Source organism: Epinephelus fuscoguttatus, linkage group LG11 (assembly GCF_011397635.1).
Source record: "Epinephelus fuscoguttatus linkage group LG11, E.fuscoguttatus.final_Chr_v1".
Lineage (NCBI taxonomy): Eukaryota > Metazoa > Chordata > Actinopteri > Perciformes > Serranidae > Epinephelus > Epinephelus fuscoguttatus.
Window position 1 is genome coordinate 34545273 of NC_064762.1, and position 27163 is coordinate 34572435.

Below are 27163 nucleotides of genomic sequence, written 5' to 3' on the forward strand. Positions count from 1 at the left end.
TTTATTACACACTATACTATGACGTTTTTATGACATAATATACTATGATCTTTTTTATGACATAATATACTATGATATTTTTATGACATACTATACTGTGATCATTTTTATGACATAATATACTATGATATTTTTATGACACACTATACTATGACCTTTTTTATGACATAATATACTATGACCTTTTTATGACATAGTATACTACGATATTTTTATGACATACTATACTATGATATTTTTTTATGACATATCATGCTACGATATTTTTATGACATACTATACTATGACCATTTTTATGATATACTATACTATGATATTTTTTATGACATACTATACTATGATATTTTTATGATATAATATACTATGACCTTTTTTATGGCATACTATACTATGACCTATTTTATGGCATACTATACTATGATATTTCTATGACATACTATACTATGATGTTATGGCGTACTATACTTTGACCATTTTTATGACATAATATACTATGACCATTTTTATGGCGTACTATACTTTGACCATTTTTATGACATAATATACTATGACCATTTTTATGGCGTACTATACTTTGACCATTTTTATGACATAATATACTATGACCATTTTTATAGCATACTATACTACGATATTTTTATGACATACTATACTATGATATTTTTATGGCATACTATATTTTGTGACGTATTATACTATGATATTTTTATGACATACTATACTATGACCTTTACATGACATACAGTAGCTATCTACTCAGCCAAAGTTATTATGACCTTTTTCATGACATATCATGCTACGATATTTTTATGACATACTATAGTATGACTTTTTTATGACACAATATACTATGATATATTCATGGCATACAATACCATGATATTTCCATGGTATTTGGCATATGTCAATTGTTTTTTGCCATCGAGGACCTCGTCATACGGAAGTAGGCGTGGTTACTCCTAAAGTAGGTTGGAAAACGCTTCTGAAGGTGCGTCACTGGTACACCGATTGAGCCTCTAAATCATCAGACGATCTTTGCAAACATCCAGCAGCCATACATTAGCCGCTGGCATATGGAGGGATCCCGCGGCTGCGGCAGTGGTACCCACTGTCATTCTCTGAACCGTGAAGCGGTCTCAAAGATGACTGACTTCATTTAAAGGAATCAGCCTGGAAAAACCTACAAATAGGAAGCGCAAAACCGCAAGAAGCTAATCAGACCGCTATCAGGTGTTTATCGCTGTTTACTCGCCCTTTAACGGCGCCCTGACAGCGCAACATCACCGCCAGCAGTCGCAGTCATAAACTGACAGGTATGTCTTCGTCCGCCGCGCGAGACACCGTCGTTAAAAAGAAGCACGTTCGCTTCGCCAGCATGGAGGACGACGACGACAACGACGACCAGGAGGAGGACACTCTGTTTGACAAGCGGAAGGACACGGGGAGAGGGCTGAAGAGTGCGCTGAAGGCGGTCAAGAGGACGGCGAAACCGGTGTGCGACGACCGGGTGGAAGTGGTCGGCGGAAGGAGGAGCGGATATGGAGCGTGCGGGCGCTGGATGGTCACCCTCGCGCTCTGTGCATCTTTCCTGGGCTTGGTACAGTATGGAGGGAATGAGGGAACATTAGCTTAAACCTGTGTGATAATATACAGAAATGTTCTGTTAAATATATCTGTGAGTTTCCTCTGGCCTTTTACCAGACTGTGTTTAGGTCATGGGTGTATTATTAGATCATATCCAGTTCTAATACAGCCACGGTTTAGATATTAATATTGCAACTAGGGGTGGGAATCACCGGAGGCCCCACGATATGGTATTATGACGATACATACGTCATGATAATACATTATTGCTTTTTAAAACTTGTTGTTAATATGTATTGCTATTTATTATCTTTTTAAACTGCAAATTATGTCCTCAAAGGAAAACTTTTAACATCTGTATTATCTAATATGATAGAGGTTATAGTCTGTTCGTCTCAAGTCAGCCATTTTATTACAGAAAATGTGTCTAGTAAACTGAAGAAGCAATTGATTATACTCATCTAGTAGGCTACAATAAGTTTAATTTGTATTTGTAATATTAGTAATTTATACAATAAAAATGTATTATTGTAGCCCATGTAACAATACGATATTGCCTCACAAAAATATTGGGATACAATGCTGTTCAATGCACCAATGCATCCCTAATGGCAGCCAGATAGCTAACTTTAGCTATCTACTCAGCCAAAGTTATTCTAATTAATGCTATCAGGTAGCATAGCCAACACCTGTTAAAGGAATCAGTTTATAACCCGAGTAAATGAAGATAGTACACAGTAAATGACAAGTTATCGTCAGACATTCTTTATTGGCATAACCAGCGTCTGCAACCCTTCGTTATTTTATTGTACACCACAAGTAGGAGCGTCAAGTTAGTTCTCATGACCCATGTGGATCACCTGCATCCACTGTTTCACTCGTTGATACAAAGGCACAGCAAAAAAAAAAGACATAAATGCAAAAACTGCTCAGTGAAACATGTATGAATGACCTGAGCTTACTATTCCCTGAGAGACAAGCTATCAGTCAGCAAAAGGCCAGTTGTAATGTGCAGGAAGTGCATGCCAGAGTATCCTGCACAGACAGGATTTACATAGTTGCAAAACTTGTTCGTCAGCCACTTTTACTTGATTACTGAAATCCATCAGCATACACCTGAGTGTCTCTATTTACTCCTGTAACGTTTATCTCCTCCATTTACACAAGGAAAAGTAAAACACACAATGGCTTTGTTATTTCAGCAACACCCCGGTTCGTTTTCAACTCAGTTGTGAACCTGGAAACAAAGAAGCTGGCTTATAAGTGTGGTCTTTTAGGAAACAATAGGATAGTTGTTAGAGAAACAGTTCCACCTTAAAACACATTATCATAGATATGGAAATCTGTCACTGTAGTTCTTGTTCTGCGTACGTAGTCAAAGGTGATAACAGTGGAGTTTAACAGACATTTCCAGCAGTTTAAAACATTAATATCAAAGCTTTTTTTGTGTGTACAAGAAGACATCCATCAAAGAAGAGGCAGGGTTTTAAACATCTCTCTCAGCAGTTGCCTGAATTGACCTGAATGCACTGCGCCCAGAGGTCATGTTGCGTATAGCATGCATTTTAAGATGTGAAATCATTTCCAGGGGTAGATCTGTCTTTATCACATGCAGTAACTTTATTTTCTCGCTGTAACTCCTGCTGATCTCTTGTTTTTCCAGGGGATGAGTATCTCTGTTCTTGGCCCCACGTTCGAGGACCTGGCTGTGAATGTGAATAAGAACATCAGCAACATTTCTTACATCTTTGTCGGCCGCTCTGCGGGCTACATCGGCGGATCCCTCTTAGGAGGCATTCTCTTTGACTGCATGAACCCACATCTCCTGCTAGGTAACCTTCGTCCACATGTAGCTGTTGTAGGTGTTGCACTGTAGCTGCAAGTAGGTCCCACTTTAAAACTTTACCAACTCAGTTTTGTGACAAAGATGTCATCAAGGCTGTGGTTGGGCGGGGTAATCAAAGGATCTGTCTCTTATTGTCAGTCCACCAACACGGTGGTGTGTGTCTTGTAACTTGTGATAACTGCCCTTTTTTCTGAACATCCACTTGGTTTACATCACAGTTTATTTTGACTCATTAAACATGTTCTTCCAAGATGACACATTTTCTCTCTAATTATCTTGCCCTCCAGGGTTTTCTATGCTGGTCACATCAGTTGGAATGTGTGCTATCCCTTTCTGTACGCACGCTCTGCTCCTCACTGGGCTCATGTCCAGCATTGGGATGTCTATGGGTATTCTGGATACAGGTAAGACAACACTTAAAGGGAAACTTTGATATTTTTTAATCTGGATCCTATTTTCCCATGTTTTTGTCTCCAGCTGACTAATATGAACAACAGTTTCTGAAATTGGACCAGTACTGAGCAACAGCGCTCCAGTCGGCAGTGGCAAAGCAGGCTGCAATGTAACCACTCCGGGCAATTATGCACAGTCAGTTTATGCCCACGAAAAGTGCTTGTTTTTGCCACTGACAGGCTCAGATTATTATTATAAGTGTCTGTCAACATTATGAATAGGATCCCTACAGTGATAGACCTCTTTGTTGTTTCTTTAAAAGTATTTTTCTTACTTTATTAAAATGGACTCTGGACTTTGGTGATAGGAATTTCAGGGGCTGTGTTTTGGTTAAACAAAAAGGTCTATCTCTGTAGGGATCCTTTCCATAATGTTGTCAGACACTTGAAATAGCAATCTGATCCTGTCAGTGGCAAAAAACAAGCACTTTTAGTGGACCTGCATTGACAGTGCATAATTGCCCAGAGTGTTTACATCGCAGCCTTTTCCCACAATACTGGACCAGTTTCAAAATTTGTAGTCCCCATTAGTCACCTAGACACAAAAAAATGAAAATAGGGTCCAGGTTGGAAAATACAGAAGGTACCTTTAAAACATGAGGTTGATTAAGGTTTGATTTTGCTTTGAAAACATATAACTAGTGGTACAGAATTAGACTATTTAATAAAGATCTATGTATGGAGTCACACAGGTATCAAAGGCATTAATAATGTATTCCCTTAATCCACTTAAAGATCCTCACACACACAATACATCATCACAGGCTTTTGTTTTGACATTTGGCTGACTGGTTTTAATCAAAGTAATCTAAACTTTCCTGTTAGCTTTGCTGAACTAGTCAGGGCGGGACATCTTGTTGCTGTATGATTTTCAATAGAACATTTTCACAGACATTTTGACTTGTCATAGCAGGAAAACCACTGGTGTCACTGATAACATTCTCGCTCACTGTCATGGCTTACTGTGACACTTGATAAAACTGAGCCATTGTTAATGTTTCAAGTCCAAATATCTGCAGTGAAGAAGGTATATTAAAGGATATGGAGTTTGGTGACATCAGCAAACTTTCCTGTAACGAGGTCTAATTAGTCATAAGGAATGAAAACACATGTTCTGTCCTGCAGGGCCTTAAATTAGCTCTCTCAAATTACTGAATTATAGCCACAAATGACTTGAGTCACTTCCTCAGTTTAATAGTGTGAAGTCATTGTAGCAGTAGGAGCTGATGCAGCAGGTTATTGTGGTCGGTCTGGTTATGTAGGGAGGAGCAGCAGGCTAGCACCTCGTACCTAAGCTCAATTCACCTTTGACTTATCATACAGGAAAGGCAGGGATGTAAATGATATCACTAATGGTGGCAGCATTCTGTGTAGGAGTTCCCTGCTAATATGCACACTGCCTCACTGACATGGCGTACTGGAACACAGCCATCGTTAATGTTATTAATAACACCTGTGCATTTCCTTCTGTGGCAGTCCTAAATGCCTGCTGTTGAAAGGGTCTGTGACTATATTGATATATATTTTAGTCTTTATTTGGCTGGCTGGTAGAGGGCAGGACCTACCAAGGATTAACTCAGAGCCCAGGTGTGTTAATAGCTGATGCTTTACAGCTTTGGTGGGACATTTGTTTAGCTGCTGTTGGCCTGAGCTGGGGAGCCTGCATTGATTATCTGCTTTCTGTCTTCTCTACACTGTTGAGAATTAAAACAACCATTTTACCTCCAGATTGTTTTGAACCCAGATTAATTCATTCTTTTTGGCCACTTGGGGGCAGCACAGTATACTGTAAACTCAACACTATCATATTATTACTTTCTAAAGTTGGTGAAGTTGGTACCTGATGACTGTAAGTCCGATATGCATTACTTTTAGCTGTTTTGGTCTCCATCAACTTCCTAGGGAAAAAAAGGCCTCTTTAGCTGCTAAATGTTCCACAATGTTCACTAGCTAGTCTCTGCGTCGGTCTGCTGTTTAGTAGGTTACGTACAGGTGGTCTATCAGAGCTTTTTCGCTGAGTACAGCTGCTGCTGGAAATGAGGTTGATGGGACTTACTGATTTGTCACTACAAGTGTCACACCCTTTAAATTACAGTTATTTAACTCATTGTTAATATAAAATGTTGCTCAGAGCAGCTTCAACAACTAACCATTTAAAGGGACAGTTCACCCCAAATACAAAAACACATATTTTACCTCTTAACTGTAGTGCTGTTAATGAGTCTAGATTGTTTTGGTGTGAGTTGCACAGTGCTGGAGATATCTGCCTCCTCTCCAAAATAATGGAACTAGATGGCACTCAGCTTGTGGTGTACTGAAAAAAGTGCTAAAAAATACATCTGATAAAACTCAACAGGAATGTCTCTTTCCATAAATCATGACCTGGTTCTTCAAGATAATCCACAGACCTTGTTGTGAACATGTAGGAACTATTTTCTTTCTACCAATCTACACCCACGCTGAAGGAAGCATGCATCTACTCATTGATGAGAGGTTCATGCTGCTGACAGAGCGAGATGCAAATATTAATGGCATCTTCACTGGCTGAATTTTAAGGTTAGCTAGCTGAGTGGTGCTAGGTGAGCTAGCAGTAGATGCATGCTTCCTTATGCACAGTGATACAGGTGGTGGGTGTAGCTTGGTAGAAAGAAAATAGTCCCTACATGAAACTGCTCACAGCAAGGTCTGTGGATTATCTTGAGTAACCAAGTCATGATTTCTGGAAAGAGACATTGCTGTTGAGTTTTTCACATTTATTTTTTTGGCACTTTAAGCACCACAAGCTGAGTGCCATCTCGTTCCATTATATTGGAGAGAAGACAGATGATATCTCAACCATGTGTCAACTTACACCAAAACAATCTAGACTAATAAACAGTACTAGGGAAACAGAATCCATTCTCACCTCTAACATTTCATCCTGGTGCAACTCTCTCAGCACCAAACACAAAACAAAACTCTCCCACATATCTAATCAGGCCAACCAAATAATCAGCTCACCCCAAACTCCTCTATCTGAACTGTATAACCATTCAGTGATCAGGAAAGCCATCCTGATCTTCCTCTGTAATAACCACCCTGAACAATCTAAAATAGACACTGTACTTCAACCAAGTTTGTAAATGAGTCGTGTGTATTGTTGCGCCTTGTCAAAAGAGTTTTTCTGTCACTGTTGGGACAAAGGTTATGCATTAATCTATCAATAAGACGAAAGAGATGTAGCCGATTTTGTTGTGAACTGTCCCTTTAACTCGAGGCACAGCATTTAGGCTAGCCACCTGCTGAGACTCTGTTAACACTAACTGCCAACTTGAAGTAAGCTTAAAATAACGCAGTGCCAGCTAACATCCTCTCCTGGGTTCAGTATAGTTTGTATTAGATTTGAGACTTTGACAGAGATTTATGGCTGTAATTAGGGTTTTCTAACACTACACATTGTGTTGTCTTTGCTGCTCCTCAAACACATTTTATGAGATAACAAGTTGTGTCCACATTATTACTTTGAGGGCTTTGCTTATTAATTTACGTGCACATTATTAAAAACTTGACCTCTGATACCTGCAGAGCTTTGTGTTTTTACACTGTAGTGAATACCTGAAGAAGTTTTCCTTAGTGGATGTTTTGCACAGTGTGTGTCCATCAAAGTATGAGAAAGAAAAAGCACTTTACATGAGTAAATGTGATGTCACTGCAGAACACCATGTTGATGATGGTTTATGCTTTATTAATGTTTTTCTCCTCTGTCCGTCAGGTGGTAACGTCCTCATCCTGAACACATGGGGCGAGCAGGCGGGCCCTCACATGCAGGCTCTGCACTTCAGCTTCGCAGCCGGGGCCTTTGTGTCTCCCATCATAGCCAAGCTGCTGTTTGGGACTGACGTCATCAACAGCACATTGACCAACTCTTCACTTCCTGTCAACACAGAGCCGGTCCCCAAAGCCCCTGACGCACACACGTTCATCCGCTACATCCACAGCAGGAGCAGCACCCTTAAATCCATGTGGGCCTACATCGTCATCGGTTCCTTTGTCTTTCTCGTCTCCTTCCTCTTCTTCATCCTCTACTCCCGCAGGGGCTCTTCGCGTGACAAAGCCCGCACGTCATCGGGAAAGCCCCTGGTGGCCAAACATCACATAGCTCTCACTGTCCTGCTCTTCTTCTTCTTCTTTGCCTACGTAGGTGCGGAGGTAGCATACGGCTCCTTCATCTTCACCTTCGCCAAGGACTATGCCCACATGCCTCAGTCCCAGTCAGCTGGGCTGAACTCGTTGTTTTGGGGGACGTTTGCGGCGTGCAGGGGGCTGGCCATCTTCTTTGCGGCGTGCATATACCCAGGCACCATGATCCTGCTCAGCCTGGTGGGCTCCACGGTGTCCTCTCTGCTTCTCTGCCTCTTCAGCAAGGAGAGAGTGGCTCTGTGGCTTTGCACCGGTCTGTATGGCGCCTCCATGGCCACCACCTTCCCCAGCGGCATCTCCTGGGCGGAGCAGTACACCACAGTGACAGCCCACATGGCGGCAACCTTCGTGGTGGGGGCGGCACTGGGCGAGATGGTGCTTCCCGCTCTTGTTGGCTTCCTGCTGGGGAAGTTCCACGACCAGCCTCTGCTCATGTACCTGTCGCTCATCACTGCCACCTTCACCTCCATCCTCTTCCCGGTCATGTACAAGCTGGCCTCGGCCCCCAGCAGCCAGAGCAGGAAACCCCGCGTCAGGGGCCGGCCTGATGCCGACGACAGCGAGTACCGTCAGGCGCTGCTGGACTCAGGAGCCAACGACGAGGAGGAGGAAGAGGAGGAGCAGGACAACGAGGCTGATCAGTGGAACGACGCAGACTTTGAGGTGATTGAAATGGATGACACGGCAAGTCTCATCAGCTCACCCAGCAAGGCCTCCTCTCCTCCTGACGTCACCGGTCTGACAGGGAGCTCTGCTGCCTCTAACCACCTGGTGACAGAGCCCACGAGTGGAGCTTCTTTCTCAGACACCATCTCCCTGGTAGGAGACTCCCCTAGACGCAAACTGCTGCTCTCTCTGGACAGAGAGAAGAGAGACTGAACCCTCCACCTGTGACTCCTAAGTGCTGTTGATCTCTCACTGAACACTAGAAGAGCCATGCCTTCACACGTCTGTGCTCATTTGTCGTCCAGAAGCTTAAAAACTCAGATATTTATGAACAGCTGATTTACTGTGCAGTGAATGCAACACTACTGACTGAAACCTGTACAGCTTATAAACTATCCATAGTGTGGTGACTCAGAGACTCAGAGTTTGGGGTTTTGCACAGTCATCAGTGTCTTTGGAAGCTTTTGGACCTCTCCTGGATGATGAAGGGTACCGCCATGCTTCAAACAGTTTTAAATAGTACATCATTGGTCCCTGGGCTGGTAGGATTCAGTGCCTTGCTCGAGGACACATGAGCAGAGTAGATGAGACGAACCAGGGACGGTCACACTCTTCATCAGGCCGCCCTGCTGCCAAAAACATGTTTAAAAAATGTCTATTAATTTTGCACTATTGCAGTGACTTTATCAACGGCAGGAAATGTGTGATAAGTTATACGATTTGAATGAAGTTTTTGTTGCACTTTTGTAAAGAAGAGATTTGATTTGTTGTTTCTGTCATGTACTGTGATGTGTCGTGGCTCGTGGATCTCTCAATCACACGTGTTGTCACTGTGATTCATTTGAATCTTTTTTTTAAAACATAATCATCGACAGAAGGCATTTTAATACATTGACTTTTTATTATATCAATCTCAAACCTCCACCCACAGCAATGTCCATTAAAAAGAAACAAAAAAACACCTCCTTCATTATTATTTTATACATTTATACAAATACACAGATCCTGTGTACGGCTGGATGGGGAATTGAAGATTGGATCTTGACGTGGTTTGATGACAGAGTTTGTTTTTTTTGCACAGTACACAAAACCATATATGCACAAGGAAACAATAGACTCTTCATGACATAAATTATCAAAATACAGTATTGCAACAGTCCCAGATTTTTAGAAAAACTGAAAAGAGTTTCCAGTTGCCGCACTCTGTAGAGTGTGAAGTGTCAAATCTGTCAAAATGAACATCGATACAATCAAGGTTAAAAGAAACACGAAAAATGGCATCCTTTAACAGAATGCATAAAAACAGATTTGATTGCATTCATGGCCGGAGCTTTAGTTTTTTTTTTAATGCTAATGCACAGTGAGATTATAGATGGAGCTATACAGGAACTATTTACACAACGACTGCAGCCGATTATAAAAATGAAGAAAAGTCAATTAGTGGTTTGAATGTAGTTTGTCTTGAGTTTTTGGAAGGAGCTCCTTAAAAACCAATGACTTCAAACTGCTACAGCGCATACGTGATACAACAACTCATCCTTGATTGGACTGCTCTCAGTTCCATGACAGGCAGTCTGTCGCTGTGTCGCCAAAGACACCAGCTTCACTCGGCCCATAGCAGCTAATGGAGATGGCAGCAAACAAGCATGAGGACACACACGAGCCCCACAGGAGGCTCCAACCAGACAGTCTGCACACGCAGAGAAATACTTGGAGAACGAAGAACAGTTACAAGACAGGATGAAAACCCGACGGGGTTCAATCGAAGCACCATTTAAACTATTACAACTGAGTGGACAATCAAACACTGAGATGAGGGTGGGGGTTGAGGGGCAGCGATTAGCACCAAATCAGCGGGCGAGCTCCTTGGTTTCGGGAGCCAATCAGAACTGCTCCAGCAGCTGTCGGAGGTAGGGGGCCTTGGAGAGCTGTCTGTTGACCCGGGACAGCTTGTAGAGGACGGGACAGTCCAGAGACACACAGGGCACCTGCCGCTCTGCACAGCCGCTACAGTTCCTACAGATCTGGACACAAACACACACACATACACTCTTGAGGCAAGTCTTTTTTAAATTTAGACTGTAGAAAGGCTGTAAGACATGAAAGGTATTTGATTATCTCTGACCTTACCTGCCCTGCCAGCTCAGAGTCAGATCACAGTTGTAGCAGTGCTTTATCTATGACTATAAAAACAACCCGTGGAGACGGGGCCAAAGGCTGCTACGAACAAAGACTCGTAAAAATGTTTTGTGTGTTCCTGTTATCTCAAACGGTGACTGACTGTGTCTCACAGTGTGGCCTCTGACAGACAGGAAGAAGGTTCTCTCTCCTTCTTATAGATATGCTTGTAAGACATGGTGCTTACTGTCTGATACAAGACAGAGAGTGGAGAGTCTGATGCACCTAAATCTTGATTATATTGTGTTCACACAACTCTGTAAATGCATTAATACTTTTGTCTGATGTAATGGTAGTCTGTTAATCTGGGGTAATAGTCTGAAAAAAAAAATTCAACTTCAATTTACATGATACAAGTCATGTATTTACAAGAAAAAAACCCTGCAACTTTATGAGAAAAAACTTATTATAATAATATTCTATAATATTCTCTTAAATTCTAAATACATAAATTGATATCTGTGGGAGCCACAGTACTCTATCCAAACTGTCTCTAATCTTACATGGGAAACGTTTGCCTTCAGGGCTTTTTGCCATAAAGTCATGTGACGTAGTACAAAGAGCAACACAATCCACACAGAGTCATGCTGGAGGCTGAGGTGGGCGTGAGTCATTATTACTTTCAGTTTTAAGAATGTATATTTTGTGGCATTTTGTTGGGGCCGAACACAGCCAAGGTAACGTCTCGGACATCAGGATAGCATTTATTTTGGAACAATTTTTGAACCATAATGGGACATGTTTTTTTCCTACATTCCTACACTGGCCCTTATACACTTACTGTATGTAGAAGAAGATGCCAGTTTAAAAATGTTAAAACATGTCTGGAGCTAGAATCCAAACTATAATCTGCCGAGTGTCTCACCTTCAGCAGCTTGTCTTGCTGACTCTCCCACTGTCTCATGTCCTGGTAGAGCGTGACTGCGACTCGCTGGGGCTCGGCGCGGCACCGCGAGCACACACCCAGCTGGGTCAGGTCGTCGCACACGGGGCAGTGAAGCGTGGTGAAGTACTGGGAAATGGTTCCCTTCCTCCCCACTTCCTCTCCGCCCACCGCCGAGGAGCAGGACGCCTTCTGGATCTGTGTGCAGAGACAGGGGAGTTAAAAGAAGGATCACATTGTGAAACTGTTGCATCTAATCAGTGGCCATTCACACGACCACACACAGCGGTGTAAGGTCATTCATCACTCTGATTGGCTCTGCTCTCAGCTCCACCAGCAGATGGCATGTGTGCTCTGTCATAGAGGAAGCTGACTTTAGTATTGACACAAAGACTGAGGCAGCAGCAGCAGCGCTGCAGTTTGATGAGTCTCATTCCATCCTCAGCAGGAAGCACACGAGAGATTTTCTCTTCATCCTTTGTTCTCTCTCCACTAAACACACTGAAGGAAAAGACCTTCTCAGAGTCTGCTTTTATTGTGACAGGAGGGGACGCAACACAACAGTGCTCTAATACAATTCATTTTCTAAACTCCAACCCATTCAGGTTTTTCTGTCACGTTGAAGCGCTCCTTATGCTTTCTGCATTTACACTGAAGGTTTTCATGTGGGTTATATATGTTAATTATCACCATTCATCTGCACTGCTTCTTAATTGCAGAGTGATAAAAATCATAATGGTTGCTCATTTCCTAACTCCTCTCCATCTTACCCTGGGGAGCTCCTGGTACCAGCTGAACACGTCCACTCCGATCAGCTGGAACATGCGAGCCAGCGGCGGCAGGATCTGCTTGGTGATGTAGTAAGTGGCGTTGAGGCGGAGGCTGGGATCCTGCAGCACCTCCATTGGCCGGCGCACCAGCTGGATGAGGGGCACGCCAGGCATCCCGTACACAATCACGTAGGGCACCCGCTCGCCCACGCGGGGCTCCAGGCGACGGTCGTACGCCATCATACGCCTGAGACAAAGGAAAGCACAAAAATTGACAACTGTCATCAAAACTGTTGAACCTCAGAGATCTAACGCCGCTCTGCTGCCATCAAATATTTTCCACAATCAAACTTAATTAATTCAGCAACATCAGGAATCAAGCCGCCCGATAAATACATGAGATAAACTATACTGGTGCTCATGAATGAGGCAGAACGTTTCCCTCTCACCCATGCCTCTGAAATCAGATTTTTTTTTTTTCACCCATTAAGAGCTGGGTTGCCTAGCAACAGACTCAGGTACTGTACATGCAGGCTAGTGCAGCCAGACAATGAGCACTGTGGGGAAGGAGTAATTGGATTCACACTGACTACTGTAACTGTAGTTGACAGCAAGCTCTCCTGCTCTCTGCTGCGCGACGACCCGAGTGAAACTAAGGACTTTCTCTGTCTTTCTGTGTGGTGTTTGTCTGCATGTGGCTTTCTGCAAATGGCCACTGACACTGTACTGTACTGTCTCACACACACACACACACACACACACACACACACACACACACACACACACACACACCTGGTGAGCTCCAGGGCGGGCACGCAGGCCCCTGGTCGGTACGAGCCGCTGCCCCGATACTCCTTGGCGAAGGTAAGGTCCTGCATGCTGGCCCGGCCGTCCAGGACCTTCACGCACTGATGCTGCACAAACTGCTTCACCTGGCTGATGTCCCGAGTCTCAAACAGTAGCTTAATGGAACGCTCCAGAATCTGGACAACACACGTTAATGACAAGACAGAAGAGAGGAGAATAAAGAGTGAATGAAGAAAAAGATCTAACACAGAGATAAAGTGGTTCAAATCAAGAAAGATTCATATAAAATATAACCAAAGCACAAACACAAGCGTGACCTGCTGTGTCATCCCGTGATATTTAAATATGATTCCAGATTAACAAAGAAACAAATCATGTCTCTGAGCAGGCAGGGCTCTTTTGCCTGATTGACACATGTGAAGCAGTCCGAGTAAACGAGAGCGGGAAGAAAACTGGCATGGCTGTGATTGGTGTAGAGCAGAGTGAAATGAGGGGTTTGCCTGTTACCTTGGAAACAGCGGGGCAGCCGTCGCGCCGCACTGTCTCGATCCCTTTGGCGTCAAACACGGGCTCCTTTTGGTCAAGGCTCTCGTACATGTAGCCCACGTAGCGCTTCTTTGTCTGCAATACGCAGGGCAGATATACCTGGGAACACACACACACAAACATACACACACAGATCAATAATTACCTCTGAGTGTGTCCACATGTGCCGATTAAGAGTGAAAATCTGGACTGACAAATCAAAATCAAAGTGCAGGCAGTACAGAGAGGCTGCTGCCTGTGTGTGTGTGTGTGTGTGTGTGTGTGTGTGTGTGTGTGTGTGTGTGTGAGAGAGAGAAGCACTACCTTCTCAAACTTGAGCTTGACCGGTTTGGGGTTGGTTGCAGTCACCGCCTCGGCGATCTCGTTGCCGATCTTGAAGGCCTGCTCTTTGGTGGCTCCCTTCAGCAAAACAAACATGCTGCGAAACACACAGAGACACAAACAGCGGCTCTCAGTTCGACAGTCCATCTGTTCTGTACGTCACCATCCCTTCACTCAGTTCCAGTCAGTGCTCAAGAAGTTCAGCAGCTGGGATGACCTGCTGACCTTAAGGTTAGAGCTGACTGTGAACCATGACATCCACAGCTGGAACTGAGTTCATTCTCTGTCTCTCTGCTCCCTCATTTACTATCATCTCTGTTCTGTTGGCTGTCAAATAAAGGCATAAAAACAGTCCCAAAACATATCTCTAAATGTTAATTAGCAGAGGAAAGTCAGTTAACCTCTTGTGCAAGGTCTGTTTTTAATCAAGCACCTTATTTGGAACTGGATTGCAAGTTCAACTAAACATTCCTGCCTCAGTGCAGGACTTAAATGTCAAGCTGATTGGTGGGAAATTAATTCAAGTGCTAATTATCTGAGTTGCTGTGACAACAATCAAAAAGTGATTTGTTGCTGCCAAAACTGTAAATAGTGCCAGATCCAAATCATCACTGTGGCACAGGTGAGGACTCCTGTGGAGTTCTCCGACTGAAGATAAGAGTCAGTCCCTGAGTAATGGAAGTTGATTAAATGTTTTCACTCTTAATCCCCTGACACAAGTCGACGCCCGCCGTCAGTCCATGTTGGGCCGTCTGTGAGCATCTGTTGCTCTAGTCAGTGAGGTGTGTCCCACACCCTTGGCCCTCATCGGCCCCCATTGGCTGTTTATTGGCTGATGATCATTACAATTTTTGATGGCGGAGCCCACTGGTGAATAAAAAACACTCAGCTCAGCGCACAAGACGAGAAACAGAAGTGAGGAAGGTAAACAAACAGCTAAAGTCAAGAGGGAGTGAGACCAAAACAAACTTGTTACATGAGATGAGATTATTTTTGTTAAGACTCTAAACTCATCAGCTTGGTGGTTTGTGCTATTGTTCACTGGCACGCAATAAATATGCTCTGTTGTTTCAACATTGGATTGCGTTGTTAATGTGCTACCTGGCTAACCAGCAACAAGATGGTCTTTCGGTTTCACTTTTTGAATGTCGAATACAGCCTTTCGTGGTCTGCTGATGTGGAGAGTTATTTCCTCTCACATAAGTGCAGCATGCACATGCTGGTTGGCCATTGGTTGAAGCCTCTGCAGTGTGTTCATGTTCAACTTTTTGGCTGAGACACTTCGACGCCAGGTAACACAGCAGAGGGCTTTTGTCACTGCTAGTTCTCTGGAGTCAGTATGGTGTGTCTGCCATTTAGTAGTCTAAAACAGTAAGTGGGATTATTTAGTATGTTAATAAACTTCATATGAAACTAATAGTACAAAAAAGTGGGTGGTGTTTCCACTGAAACATCACGGAATGCCAACACTGGACACTATGCTCGCATAAATGTCCCACAATGCAATGTGGCAGACAACATATCAGACAGCAGACAGCGACAAAGACAGCTCTGTAAGAATCAATGTCAAAAAGTAAAAATTACCTCCAGAGGTGATACCTTTGGTCACGAGTCTGCTGCCTGATGTGCGATTTAGGAAACACTATATGACGTTCTGCGGTAGGGACACCACAACAGATGGATGACATATTACAAGGTTACTGAGCTTTGTTACAGGTACAACATATGAGTTTGGGCTTTTTGTTAGCCACGCTAATGACATGTCTCCAGGGATGTCAGTTGGTCACACTGCCACTTTGATCCAGACAGAAACTCAAGCCAAGGTCAACACAGGTTACAATGGTTACAGTACGCGTCTCCAACCAGCAAGCAGGCTCTCTCCAAGTGATGTGGTGATTACAGCTCAGCTCAGTGATTAGAGCTCAAGATACATACTACTGTTTATGTTCACAAAAGTATGTTGAACAATAGTACACAAACTGGGTATGTAGTTCATGGTACACAATTTTGGACGCAACATGACTTGACAGAGTGGGAGGAATTTCTGTTGTGTTTTTCATCCATACACTTTCATACCTCCTACACAGGCACTGTAAGGACGAGTGCTGCAACTGCACTTAATATGCATGGTAGCAGAGTGAAGCCTGCCAGTCTGACCAACTAAGTGTCACTGAGAATTATTGATTATTTCCTCCTGTGATGCTTGTTAAACACAGACCCAGATCTCCTTTTTGGTTTCCCAAATCAAGTAATTTAGTTTAATTAGCAAAGTGTAGAAGAGTTGAGAAGTGGATTCCTGCAGTTTAAAACTTCACAAACCCTGCAGGAACAAAAAGTCTGCAAATCACTGCTTGGAGAAGAGAACAGTTGCCTCCTTTTCGATACTTAAAATTAATTAGTGCCTTGAAGCTAGTTGTCAAAACAATAAAAAAATCTGACTGTTCAAAGTGTTGGAGCTCCATGAGAACACAGTACAGGTGCCATCAGAGAGCAGTGACACATCAGCACAGTGTTAACTCACGATGAGAGACAGCTAACAGGAACTATTACAGTGTGTCAGTTGTGGCTGTAGACTCACATCAGTTTGTATCAGTCGCCATGTTTTACTTGTATTCCTGCTGATCTGATGATGGAGCAGTGACTGGATTTGTTAAAGTGGGACGTTTACCTGTCTGTGTCTCCATACACAACACGCGCTCCCCATTTCTTGGTGTCATTGACCAGCTTGATGGCTCTCTCCAGGGTCTCTCTGGCTTTGTGGACGATACTGTCTCCAATCTAGAGAGGGCAGGTGAGACGTGAACATATACTGCAGCACAGGATTAATGAAATGTTCTGCAGAAATGTCTATTTCACACAGATTAAGTTTGCATTTTCTTCCAGGAAACCATGGTCCAGATCATTAGAGGTTTGCAAGAACAGTAGAAACGGAATTTCATGAAAATATGTCGTGTTATATCCACTCCACCTCTCCAGAGCAGCCACAGATGGCTTTAAATATGGTGATATTTGGAATATTAAAAAAAAAAAAAGCTGCTTTCCTTGTCATAACTTTTCCCACTGAAGTTTGGGAGAATTTCATAAATCCAAATTGGCAGAATTTGGTGGGACAGTGTGCACAGTGCAGACAGCTGACAGTAACCTTTGATGAGCTTACCTCCACGCTGGGCATGCGTCCAGAGTAGTTGGCGGCGGTGTAGCCAAAGGTGACGTTGGCGATGAGCTTGAGTCCGAGCTGCCGGGCGTCCAGCAGCTTCATCAGGGCCTTGTCCTGCTTGTAGGTTTTCATTGACTGCTTCACCATGATCCTCGTGTTCAGGATTTCCTCCAGCATGCTGGGCAGGACACCTTTACGCACAGACGACTGGACACAAACAACAGAGAGGGTGAACACTGGTGCAGTGATGAAGAGAGTGTCTCCACTCTAATTTGTTCCTGTCACAGATGAAACACATCTCATGTTTGGGATACAGTCTTCAATACCAACAAGACTGTTTTTGCACTGTATTAAGCAGAGTCATGGGCACTGTTGAGAATGCTGATCCATAACGTAACCAATAGGAGTGTATATACAGAACTTGATGTGACATCTATTGTCGCTGCTTCACTAAACACTCAAGAACTTTTTCAAGGCAATTTATTTTTTGTTGCTGACTGAAAATTGTAGTTGGTTTAAAGTCACATTTCTGTCTTTCTGGGTTTGATTTAGCCAGCGGAGGTCAGTCACTTTCATGATACTGTCATGGATTTTGCCGGAGAATATCTTTCTCCTGGCTGTAAAAAGTCTGATTAGAAGTAAGAACACTGAACAGAACTGTGTGTTTTAAGATGACTGCAAGTCATCTAGGCTGAGAATTTGTTACTGACTTAGCATATTTCTTTCATGTCGTATAAAAATAAATATTATGTGTATCAACACTACCTAATTATACTGACATAACTGAGGTCTGCTGCTAAATTCAGCATCATGTTTCACTCACTAGAACTCCCATTTAATAAATCAGCAGTTATAAAAAGGGTTAAACTACAGACGAGCTTAGCATAGCTGGTAAACATAATGTTTACTCACTTTATAGGGAGCTAATGTTAGTCCTGAATTATCTTAAATGTTTGTTGAATGTGTTAACGAGTTGTAAGAAATCAGAAACCATCTTTTAGAAGGAGTTTATGTTTACCATAATCTCAGCTCTGTATCTTTTGAAATGAGATGTTCTTTTCACATTCGAACCTAAACAGATCTATCTTTATCGAATAAATCAAGCACTCATAAACTCATGAACTGTGTCCCAATTTTGGAAAAATAAATGCAAAAACTGCTTTTGGACTTGAGGGTGTTGTTGTTGACAATATCCAATGACCAGCACTGCAATGCGCAAAGGAAATAGATGCTACTCACAGCTGCAAAAACATTAAAACAAATTGCAGAGGTGAAGTGAAACAACTCCAGGGAGAGTTAGAGTAACAAAATAAGTATTAAATCTTTTTAAAATCTGGCAGCAGCAGCGCTCTAAAATCAGCTTGATTAACGACCAGCGTTTTAGGTAATGTATCCAAACAGTTAAGTACGTTGATTGCTCTTACAGTGTTCTATTACAATGAATAATAATACATAGTGTGTGCAGTTAGTGTGCAGTGTAGATTTAGGACACAGCAACAGAGTAGTCCACAAACAAGTCCACTGATGGCCAGTCTAAACAACATCAGGATTGTTTTTTGCCAAATCTCCAGCGATAGAGAAACAAAATCAGATCCAGAGCAAACCTGATTTCCTTCTGTGCCTTTAAATAACCTCAGCACACATGGTCAGTGTTCACTGTACTGTGTGTGTTACGTAATAAGACTGCAGGACCAGAGCCAGGAAGTGTGGAGCACTGAGTGAATGAATGAAAACAATGAATGGAGGGACGTAGAGCATGAAGTGGGCTTTCTGTAGATGTGCTTGGCTTCCGCAGCAGCTAATGACCCTTAATAAACCTGCACTGCTGAAGGACTCAGAGATGACTCATACTCGGGCCAAGTGTTTTTCCGGGACAGCGTTAAGTGTTAGATAAAATCTTCTCCGAGTGGAGAGTAGAGGGTGCTGTACCTTGACGAAGGCGATGCCGTTGGGAGACACGGTGATGTCATTGCGGAGCTGGTAGAGGAGCTCTGGAGGAACACGCAGGGAGGTGCAGCCAAACTTAAACTCATCAGGCCTGAAACAGAGACATAGGTGGATGAATGTCATTCGAGAGAGAGAGAATTCTCATCCTGTGTCAGTAATCAGTTGTTACTGTGCTGCGGGCAGCACTGCAGCATCGACGCTATCGCTCCATCACCTGAGTACGACTAAGACTGATGTCTGGTGTGACATGGTGTTGATGAGTTTGCAGGTTTTTCCTCTTACAGGCTGCAGCCTCACTGTGGCAGAAAGGTGTGACCACTCACTACCGGTCGAAGCTCAAAGCCAAACAGTCAAACCCCTGCTACTGAAACTCTGGCTGCTGATCATTACCACTACCTGTTTATTAAGTACAAGGCTGCAACTAATGACTCCTGGGATTAGAAAGAAGGAAAAACATTGTTCTGCTACTCAAAATTATTTTCTTTTTTCTGACTTATCTTTACATTTTTGTGAATCACTAGACAGTTTTACTTTTATGAAGTCCTCTGACAGCTATTCCAAGGAAACAATGGGACACATTTTGATGGGAGTAATCTCATAATGGCATGGGTGGATAACTGAATGGGCCCACTGGGAACAGGCCCAGTCAGGAGTCCCCCTGGCCTTCACCTGTAAAATGCTACTCAAACAAACATGCACCAACCCAGAAGAGACTCAAAAAGACCAGACAGAGATGCAAAGGAACTGCAATCAGACACAAAACCCACAAGATGCAGAATGACTACAATGAGATGCAAAACAACAAAAATAAAAGCAGAACCACCAAAGTCTGCATGTCTTGCTCCTTTGTAGGAGAGGTGGTGGGGCCTTTTGTATGCCTGTGTCTAGAGGTCCATTGTCTCATAATTCCCCCATGCTATGTGGTGAATTGTTGCAGCCTCTGCCCTGCCTCCTCTCACAAGCAGACCATGTTTTATTTTACAGGGTCTATAAAATGCCTTAAGAGTCAAAGGTCTTCATCTGTCTTATTTTATCCAACTAACAATCCAAAACTTATAGATGTTCAGTTTACATGACGTAAACAAAGACGAGCATCATATTCTCACATTGCTGGAATCAGCAAATGTATGGCATTTTTGTTCTATTAACGATAAAAATATCAAGCAAAAACTTTGTTCTTGAAGAAAGAGTGCCCACTAAAAACACCCAGCAGCCCTTTGGCGTAAAATAATTTGTCATGTTTTCTTTAATTTGTTGAACATGATAGATGCAATACAAGACTTTCTGTGTTTTGTACTCTTTATGTTTGCAACTTTAAGAGATATCTGTGATCTGTTGTTGTTCATGATGTGACTGTGGTGCACTGACAATGGCAACTCCCACGCTATATGTATTTCCCTTTTGTCCTCTGCCATCTAAAACTAAAGAGTTCATTGTTAAGCCCAAGTGAACATTTGTGCCAAATCTGAAGAAACTCCTTTGAGGTGTTCTTGAGATATCATGTTCGAAAGGATGGGACAGATGGATGTACAGCCATCCAAACAGACAACCAGAAAACATAAAGCCTCTGGCCACAGCTATCGCCAGCACGAGTTGCGATATACCTGTATTGATAAAAACCGTGATATTCAAAAATAAAATACATATCATGATGATAATACACTTATAATAGTACTGTGTAAATAATACAGCACCTCTGAAATAAATGGATCAGTATCACCATGAAGTCCCTTTGAGAATTCAGTCTCAGAAATAAAAAGCTGAGATTTTCATTTAAATTCATACTCATTATATTAAGAAGACATTAGGCTGTTAGAAATATGTGTTGCTCAAGCTCCAGCATTTTTCATAAATTCACTTTGAGTAGACAATATACAAGCAAAGTGCATAGTATGATGTCACGACCTAGCTCATAGGCCATGGCAAAGATGACAGACACACACGTCACTACAGCCACAGATGCTTTCGGCCGAAGTCGCCAGTTAACGGGGTCACAGGTAAATCCGAGACAGCGGCCCTGTTAAAGCCTCTCGCTTTCAATTGTCCTGAAAACTGTAGGAAAACCTTCGTGTTTCTGAGCGTCTTGGACAGTTTCCGGTTGACGTTTTCCTCGCACCGTCTCTGGAGAAGTGAACTTATTTCGTCATCAGACCAAACGTCCACCAGTCCTGCTGTCGTTACCTGCCGATATATTGCTGTTTTGTGTGTGTATGTGTGTGTGTGTGTGTGTGTGTGTGTGTGTGTGTGTGTGTGTGTGTGTGTTTTTTAAGCGTCCCGCTGACGCAGCGTGTGGTCTGTGTACAACGAGGCTGGAGGGCTAAAATACAGTGGCAAAAGGCAAAATGGCGACATAGGGCTTTGGGTTTACAATGCGCAAGTTAAACGAACAGCACTCAGACCACCTCCGGCTCGCATAGAGGGGTTCGCACATGCGCAAAACAGACCGCTGAGTCTGAGTGGACCTTATAATTCCAAAGTGACATCATGACAAGGTAGCCAAGAGGGGGCGGGGCTAATCTACCAATTTGTTCTGTGATGTCACAAAGGCACAGCACATCAAAGGCTCAAAAGTTAGTAAACAGGACCCAATATCCAGAATATTTTGTGATCAAACTGCGTGTTAGTTCACATCTTCTCCACACCGGCGCACAGATACCCGAGCGACATTTCATCCTGACTAACTTGCTATAATAACTTTTTAGGTTAAAAGTAGCAATCAAAATGGAGAGGGCTTTAGCTGTTGCTGAAGTGGAGAAAAAACTATCCATTGAAAAGACCCTCAGAGAGCAGAAGGAGAAGGAACTGAGAAGGTTTCGAAATATTGAGTCAGTCAACAAGAAACTGACTTCGGAGGTGCAGGTGTTGCAGTGTGAGATAACAGTGTTGACAGGAAAAAACAATTCTACCTCCAAGAGACTAGAGCAGCAGAAACAACAGCTGAAAAACAAGGACGCAGAACAGGAGAAGCTGACGGAGCAGTTAAAAAAAACTAAAAACTGAATCCCAGTATTTCAAAGAGGAGGTAGAGAAACTGGTCCTCGAGAAAGACTGCGTCGTTAAAGTCAAACAAAAATCGGCGGAACTGAGGAAGAAAGTTGAAAAACAAATGAACCACAATAAAATTCACCAGGACAGTATCAGTTGCTTTAAAAGGCAAATTATAAACCTGGAAAGTGACAAAAGGGATCTTAAATTGTCACAAAGAGAAATGAGCCAGATGGATAAAATGAGAAAAGATATGGATGCACTAAAATTAGAAATTGAGATGCAAAAAGATGAAGCTTTTAAACAGAGCAGTTTAATAGCAAAGCTTTGAAGTGACATGCTCATCAAGAGAAAACTGGAAAAGAATGCTGATGACACAATGCAGCGCATTAAAGACCAGGACCGGATAATAAATGATCTCAAAACAGAGATTAAAAATAACAAGGATGAGCCGACAGAGATGAAAATCCAGACTACCGTTCTCAAGAGAGACCTCACCCTTGAGAACCTGTCCAAGGCTCAGAGGGAAATTTGTCTGCTGAATACAATGATCGAAAAACAGCAGCAGGAGATCCAAACCAGGACTTAGGATCAGAACAAAGTGGGCACAGAGCTGGACCAGGTCAAGAAGGATTATGACTCTGCGCGCAACCGGCTGATAGAGGTCAGTAAGAAACTGGAGCAAACACAGGTGTTGCAGAACAGGTATAAAGACAACGTGAAACAAGACGTAAAGCTGGAGGAGAAGAGATACATGGTGATCCTGACGGAGAGGAGGAATTAGAAAGAGAGCTGCAGCGCTCTGTGCATCAGGCATCACAGCAGCATCACAGCATTACTGTCCAGAAGGCTGCCAAAGACACATCAGAGCAGACAGTAAAAACACTCAGGCAGGAAGTCGAGTCCCTCACGCTGCAGAACAGGGAGCTTAGGACTGAGAACAACAGACTGACAGTGACATCCAAGAAGCATCTGAGGCAGAAACCTGTATTTGTCCCAGATAGTAAAAAGCGATTTGACTCCACCCATCTGCTGTATAAACACAGGCAGCATTTCCAGCTAGAGAACCATGTGCAGCGCCAAGCAGCACTCGCGGAAACGCAGCGCGAGGAGATCGACGAGCTAAAGCTCGCCGTGGCATGGCGTCCCCTTTTTCAAGGGGAAAAAACAGCGTATGAGGCGAGTTATCAGCGTGTAATGGAGGAAAACAGGAAGCTGTCAGAAGCCCTGAGTGAATGAAGGTTGAGGCTTTTCACAAATGCAAAGCAGAGTCCCAGCGTGAGCCTCAGCAGCCATTGAGGCACACACGCTTCCCACTCTCTGCTGACAGGACCCCGTCTCAGGCTGAAGACAGGTCTAGTGGCATGCCAGTCTCTGCTGACGGGACTCCGTCTCAAGCTGAAGACAAGTCTAGTGATGTGCCAGTCTTCAGCCCCCTCACCAGAAGGGCCCAGCTGGGTGTGGGGAAATTCATGCCACGTCCACCTCCACGCTCAACTCCACAGCGTACACCTAACCTGAGGTTGCCTGAGCTTGTGGTCAGAAGACCTCTGCCCTCTCGAGCAACACCTGTGCGTAAGTGATTGAATTCGGCAGAATTTATAATGAATATTTGAATATTATAATATAAAATGTGATGGCACAACAGTCTCCTTCAGTACATTATTCTATGCTTTATTTTGATTTTCACATTGGCTAGTCATCCTGTTTAATTTGTCTTCTGATTAATTCGGAACCGTTGAAACAAGTTGTAGGAAGCCTCTACAAGAAATTGGTTGCTGGCAGACACTCTGTGCTGCAATAAAATGGTTAATCAGCAGTGCCGTGCACTGTAGAGCCGAATAGAATATAAAGTCAATAGCCTTACTGTTGTGTACAGCCTCATAGACTGAGCTGAGTAGTGACGCGCGGGTCGACCCGTAACCCGCAGGACCCGCAAATGGACCTGCGGGTCGGGCAGCAGTGATCATCTGTTAAATCGGTCTGTAAATTATATTTTGACATTATTATTATAATCTATTAATCTATAATCTATTACTGTCATGGCATCCGAAGGTACTGATGCGTTGAGCAGGTGACAGTCCGCGGTCGTTTTCGAAACACACTTGTGTCATGCACTCCAAAAGAAAAGTGTTGAAACTTTAAACAATAATTTATTGTACAAAACGGGGGAAACAAACGTTGACAAAAAAGGTTCCATAATTCATATTAAATTCAAAAGATAACGAAATACAGCTACAAGTTAGAGGGAATAGTGATAAAGTGGTAAACCTTGGCATTGATCCACAGCCTCAGACGGATTAAGCTCAGTTATAGGCAATACTATATCTTCACATTTTTAACAATGCAATTTAAAAGTTTTGATTTTTATTGATGACCTACATTTATCAACAACAAAAAGACTACATTTAGCACCAAAAAAATATGTTAAAAAAAAGTAAATAAAAAAACGAATATCGAAAACCAAATTTTCATAACGAATACCAACCCATAGAAACGAATATTCGAATATCCAAATATTTGGGTACAGCCCTAGTCCTCTCTGACTCAGACCAGGACACAGTGATGTTGGAACGTCCGTCTGTAAAAAGCTTTAAATTGATCATTGTGCTCAAGTCCTTTCTTTTCTCTTGATGTTCTCTCTCCTTAAGCTGAGAGGCACTTGATTCAGCCGCATGTTGTTGGAAGATGTGCAGAGAGCCCTGTTTCAGTCCCAATGTAGCTTGTATCTGTTTTAGCATCATTTCAGGTTATCTATTTGAATGTAGGAAACAGCTGATGAAATGTATAATAATTATATGCAACACAACTAACTGTGTTGTATAAAATGGTTATGTTACTTTTAAAAAATCCAGCACATTTCCTGCTTCCACTTCCTGATTTGGATATTGTGAAATTTCCAACTACCCCTGCAGCTAATTTGCCACTTTATGTCTGCTGAGAATGAGGAGCATGAAGCCAGTTTCTGTCTGCCAGGCATGACTCTTTTTTCTTTTACCTTGGAGTAGTAGACATATGCATGTTGGAAAAAAAAGTGTTCATGGCTCCTGCTGTTGCTATGCAACTACAGTAATCCTGGTGAAAAAACTGAAATGTATCCTAACTTGCAGCGCTCTCTGCTCTGAGCTGTGAACATCATGCAGAGCTCTCAGCGTGTCTGTTCCATTAAAAATAATGAGGGAAGGAAGGCAGCACTGGAAGGAGACTTTCCTGGCAGACATGCAACCTAAGCAAGTTGGAGCGCACGCTGTGGGTGTGTGGGTCTGTCATGTTCTTACGTTCCCAGGCTGTCCACGTGGCCGAGGCAGGTGGAGAAGCAGTAGTTGTAGGCGATGACAATGGAGGGATAAAGCGACTGGAAGTCCAGTACGACCACTGAGTTGCTGTAGAAGCGTGACTCGGGCTCCATCACCAGGGGAATGCACTGTGGTGCCCTCTGCTGGGCTCGCTGCTGGATGCTGGGTGTAACAGGGATGTAGTTCAAGGGCTTGGCCACACGCAGCATCATGGACTCAACGCGGTACTGTAGGAGAGACAGGAAGAACACGACACATACATAGTTACTACTTGGATCCTTTAAACTCTCACTGATCAACATTACCAGTACATGGGCCAGGGTCACCAGTGTAACCATTAATAACCCTCTGATAGCTTTAAGGCTACAGCACAGACTGCTGTAGACCAGTCAGAGGGTGTGAAATATGTGATGTGTGTGTTGGTACCTGCGATCCTCTAGTCAGAACGTGAAAGAACTGAATCCCAAACAGTCTGGCCAGCTCGCTGGTTCTGCCTATGATGTCATTCTGCTGAAGAAGCTGCATGGTGCCGCGCACACGGCTCACGTAGTGGTCCACCATCTTCCACCTAACACACACACACACACACACACACACACACACACCATAGCATTATCATTAAAATACAATGTTTTTAATTGACCACAGCTTCACAAAGTGCTTCACAAAGAAACAGTAAAGCATACAAACTTAATGAGTTAATGCTCGGGCATCGACGGACAGCTGCGGTCATGCAGACGTGCACATGATTTTATTCAGTGTACCACTGAGGGTCTGCGTAAGCCCCCAGCAGTAAACAAGAGGGCTGTGAGGTGAGCTTACTGTCCTCCTACTGCTGACATCGGGTGAAAGTGAAACTACTAAGATGCTGCAGGGAGTGCAGTTAATGTGTGTTGAATATCTGACTAACTTCACTGTGGTGAAGCGGCTGTGGCTGACTGGACCACAGTGTTTTGGACTGGGGTGTGGAACAGGAGATCGCAGCATGCTCAGTCGGCATGATTGTTATGCATACAGTCCACGTGGGCACAAAAAATGGGCTACACGTGGATGCGGAAACTATGAATTGGCCATAGCAGGCACTCAACATTCTATTCAAAGTACTGATCAAGTCACAGGTCGTTCTTATTCAAATACAAATCGAAAGACAATGAGCTGTGTGGTTTTGCAAACATCAAAATGTCAAAATAAAACACCTTAAATTAGTCAGTGTTCACATTTCTGATGAAGTGTGTTTTGTTTCGGCACAAACCTGTAGAGGTTGGTGTTGTGGTCAAACCAGTCAGACAGTGTTCGGGGGCTGTACAGGGGGAAGCGCTGGTGCAGGACATGGAAGGCCACGTTCTCAAAAGTGTAGTTGTTCAACGCCGCCTGGAGGGAAAAATAAAAACATGATCTTAGACCACTTCTTTGACTTTTATTTATTGATCGTTATCAAGCCAGTCACACTTTAAAAACCTGATTTGCTGATTCGCTTTTTCATCATGCCAAAACAAAGGTCTAAACAAACTGGCACCCAGGTATGCTGCTGGAGGGAACGTGGAGA

At 43.2% G+C, this 27163-nt stretch overlaps 2 protein-coding genes across 5 annotated transcripts in view; one reads left to right on the forward strand and one right to left on the reverse strand.

The window, feature by feature from the left end:
- Nucleotides 1–980: 980 nt before the first annotated feature.
- Nucleotides 981–9268, forward strand: mfsd4b (major facilitator superfamily domain containing 4B). The gene is made up of 4 exons (XM_049590281.1): nucleotides 981–1597; nucleotides 3248–3416; nucleotides 3718–3834; nucleotides 7634–9268. The coding sequence occupies exons 1-4, from the start codon at nucleotides 1316–1318 to the stop codon at nucleotides 8938–8940; spliced, it is 1875 nt and encodes a 624-aa protein (XP_049446238.1). The 5' UTR covers nucleotides 981–1315; the 3' UTR covers nucleotides 8941–9268.
- Nucleotides 9269–10594: 1326 nt separating this feature from the next.
- rev3l (REV3 like, DNA directed polymerase zeta catalytic subunit) overlaps nucleotides 10595–27163 on the reverse strand; it is a 99520-nt gene continuing 82951 nt past the window's right edge. For all 4 annotated transcript variants that reach the window (XM_049590280.1, XM_049590278.1, XM_049590277.1 and 1 more), the window contains exons 21-32: nucleotides 26870–26988; nucleotides 26044–26185; nucleotides 25600–25844; nucleotides 19319–19427; nucleotides 17390–17596; nucleotides 16901–17010; nucleotides 14215–14329; nucleotides 13873–14010; nucleotides 13351–13541; nucleotides 12559–12805; nucleotides 11771–11986; nucleotides 10595–10751 (exon numbers count right to left, since the gene is read on the reverse strand). In XM_049590280.1, the coding sequence (XP_049446237.1) occupies nucleotides 10611–10751; nucleotides 11771–11986; nucleotides 12559–12805; nucleotides 13351–13541; nucleotides 13873–14010; nucleotides 14215–14329; nucleotides 16901–17010; nucleotides 17390–17596; nucleotides 19319–19427; nucleotides 25600–25844; nucleotides 26044–26185; nucleotides 26870–26988 (1980 nt within the window). In that variant the 3' untranslated portion in view covers nucleotides 10595–10610. The remainder of the gene's footprint in view (nucleotides 10752–11770; nucleotides 11987–12558; nucleotides 12806–13350; nucleotides 13542–13872; nucleotides 14011–14214; nucleotides 14330–16900; nucleotides 17011–17389; nucleotides 17597–19318; nucleotides 19428–25599; nucleotides 25845–26043; nucleotides 26186–26869; nucleotides 26989–27163) is intronic.

Excerpts from the sequence above, each read along its gene's own strand:
- mfsd4b (XM_049590281.1), top strand. The coding sequence starts at position 1,316 with ATGTCTTCGTCCGCCGCGCGAGACACCGTCGTTAAAAAGAAGCACGTT. Across the intron at positions 1,598-3,247 it reads GTGCATCTTTCCTGGGCTTG|GGGATGAGTATCTCTGTTCT; the intron begins GTACAGTATGGA and ends TTGTTTTTCCAG. Across the intron at positions 3,835-7,633 it reads TATGGGTATTCTGGATACAG|GTGGTAACGTCCTCATCCTG; the intron begins GTAAGACAACAC and ends TCTGTCCGTCAG.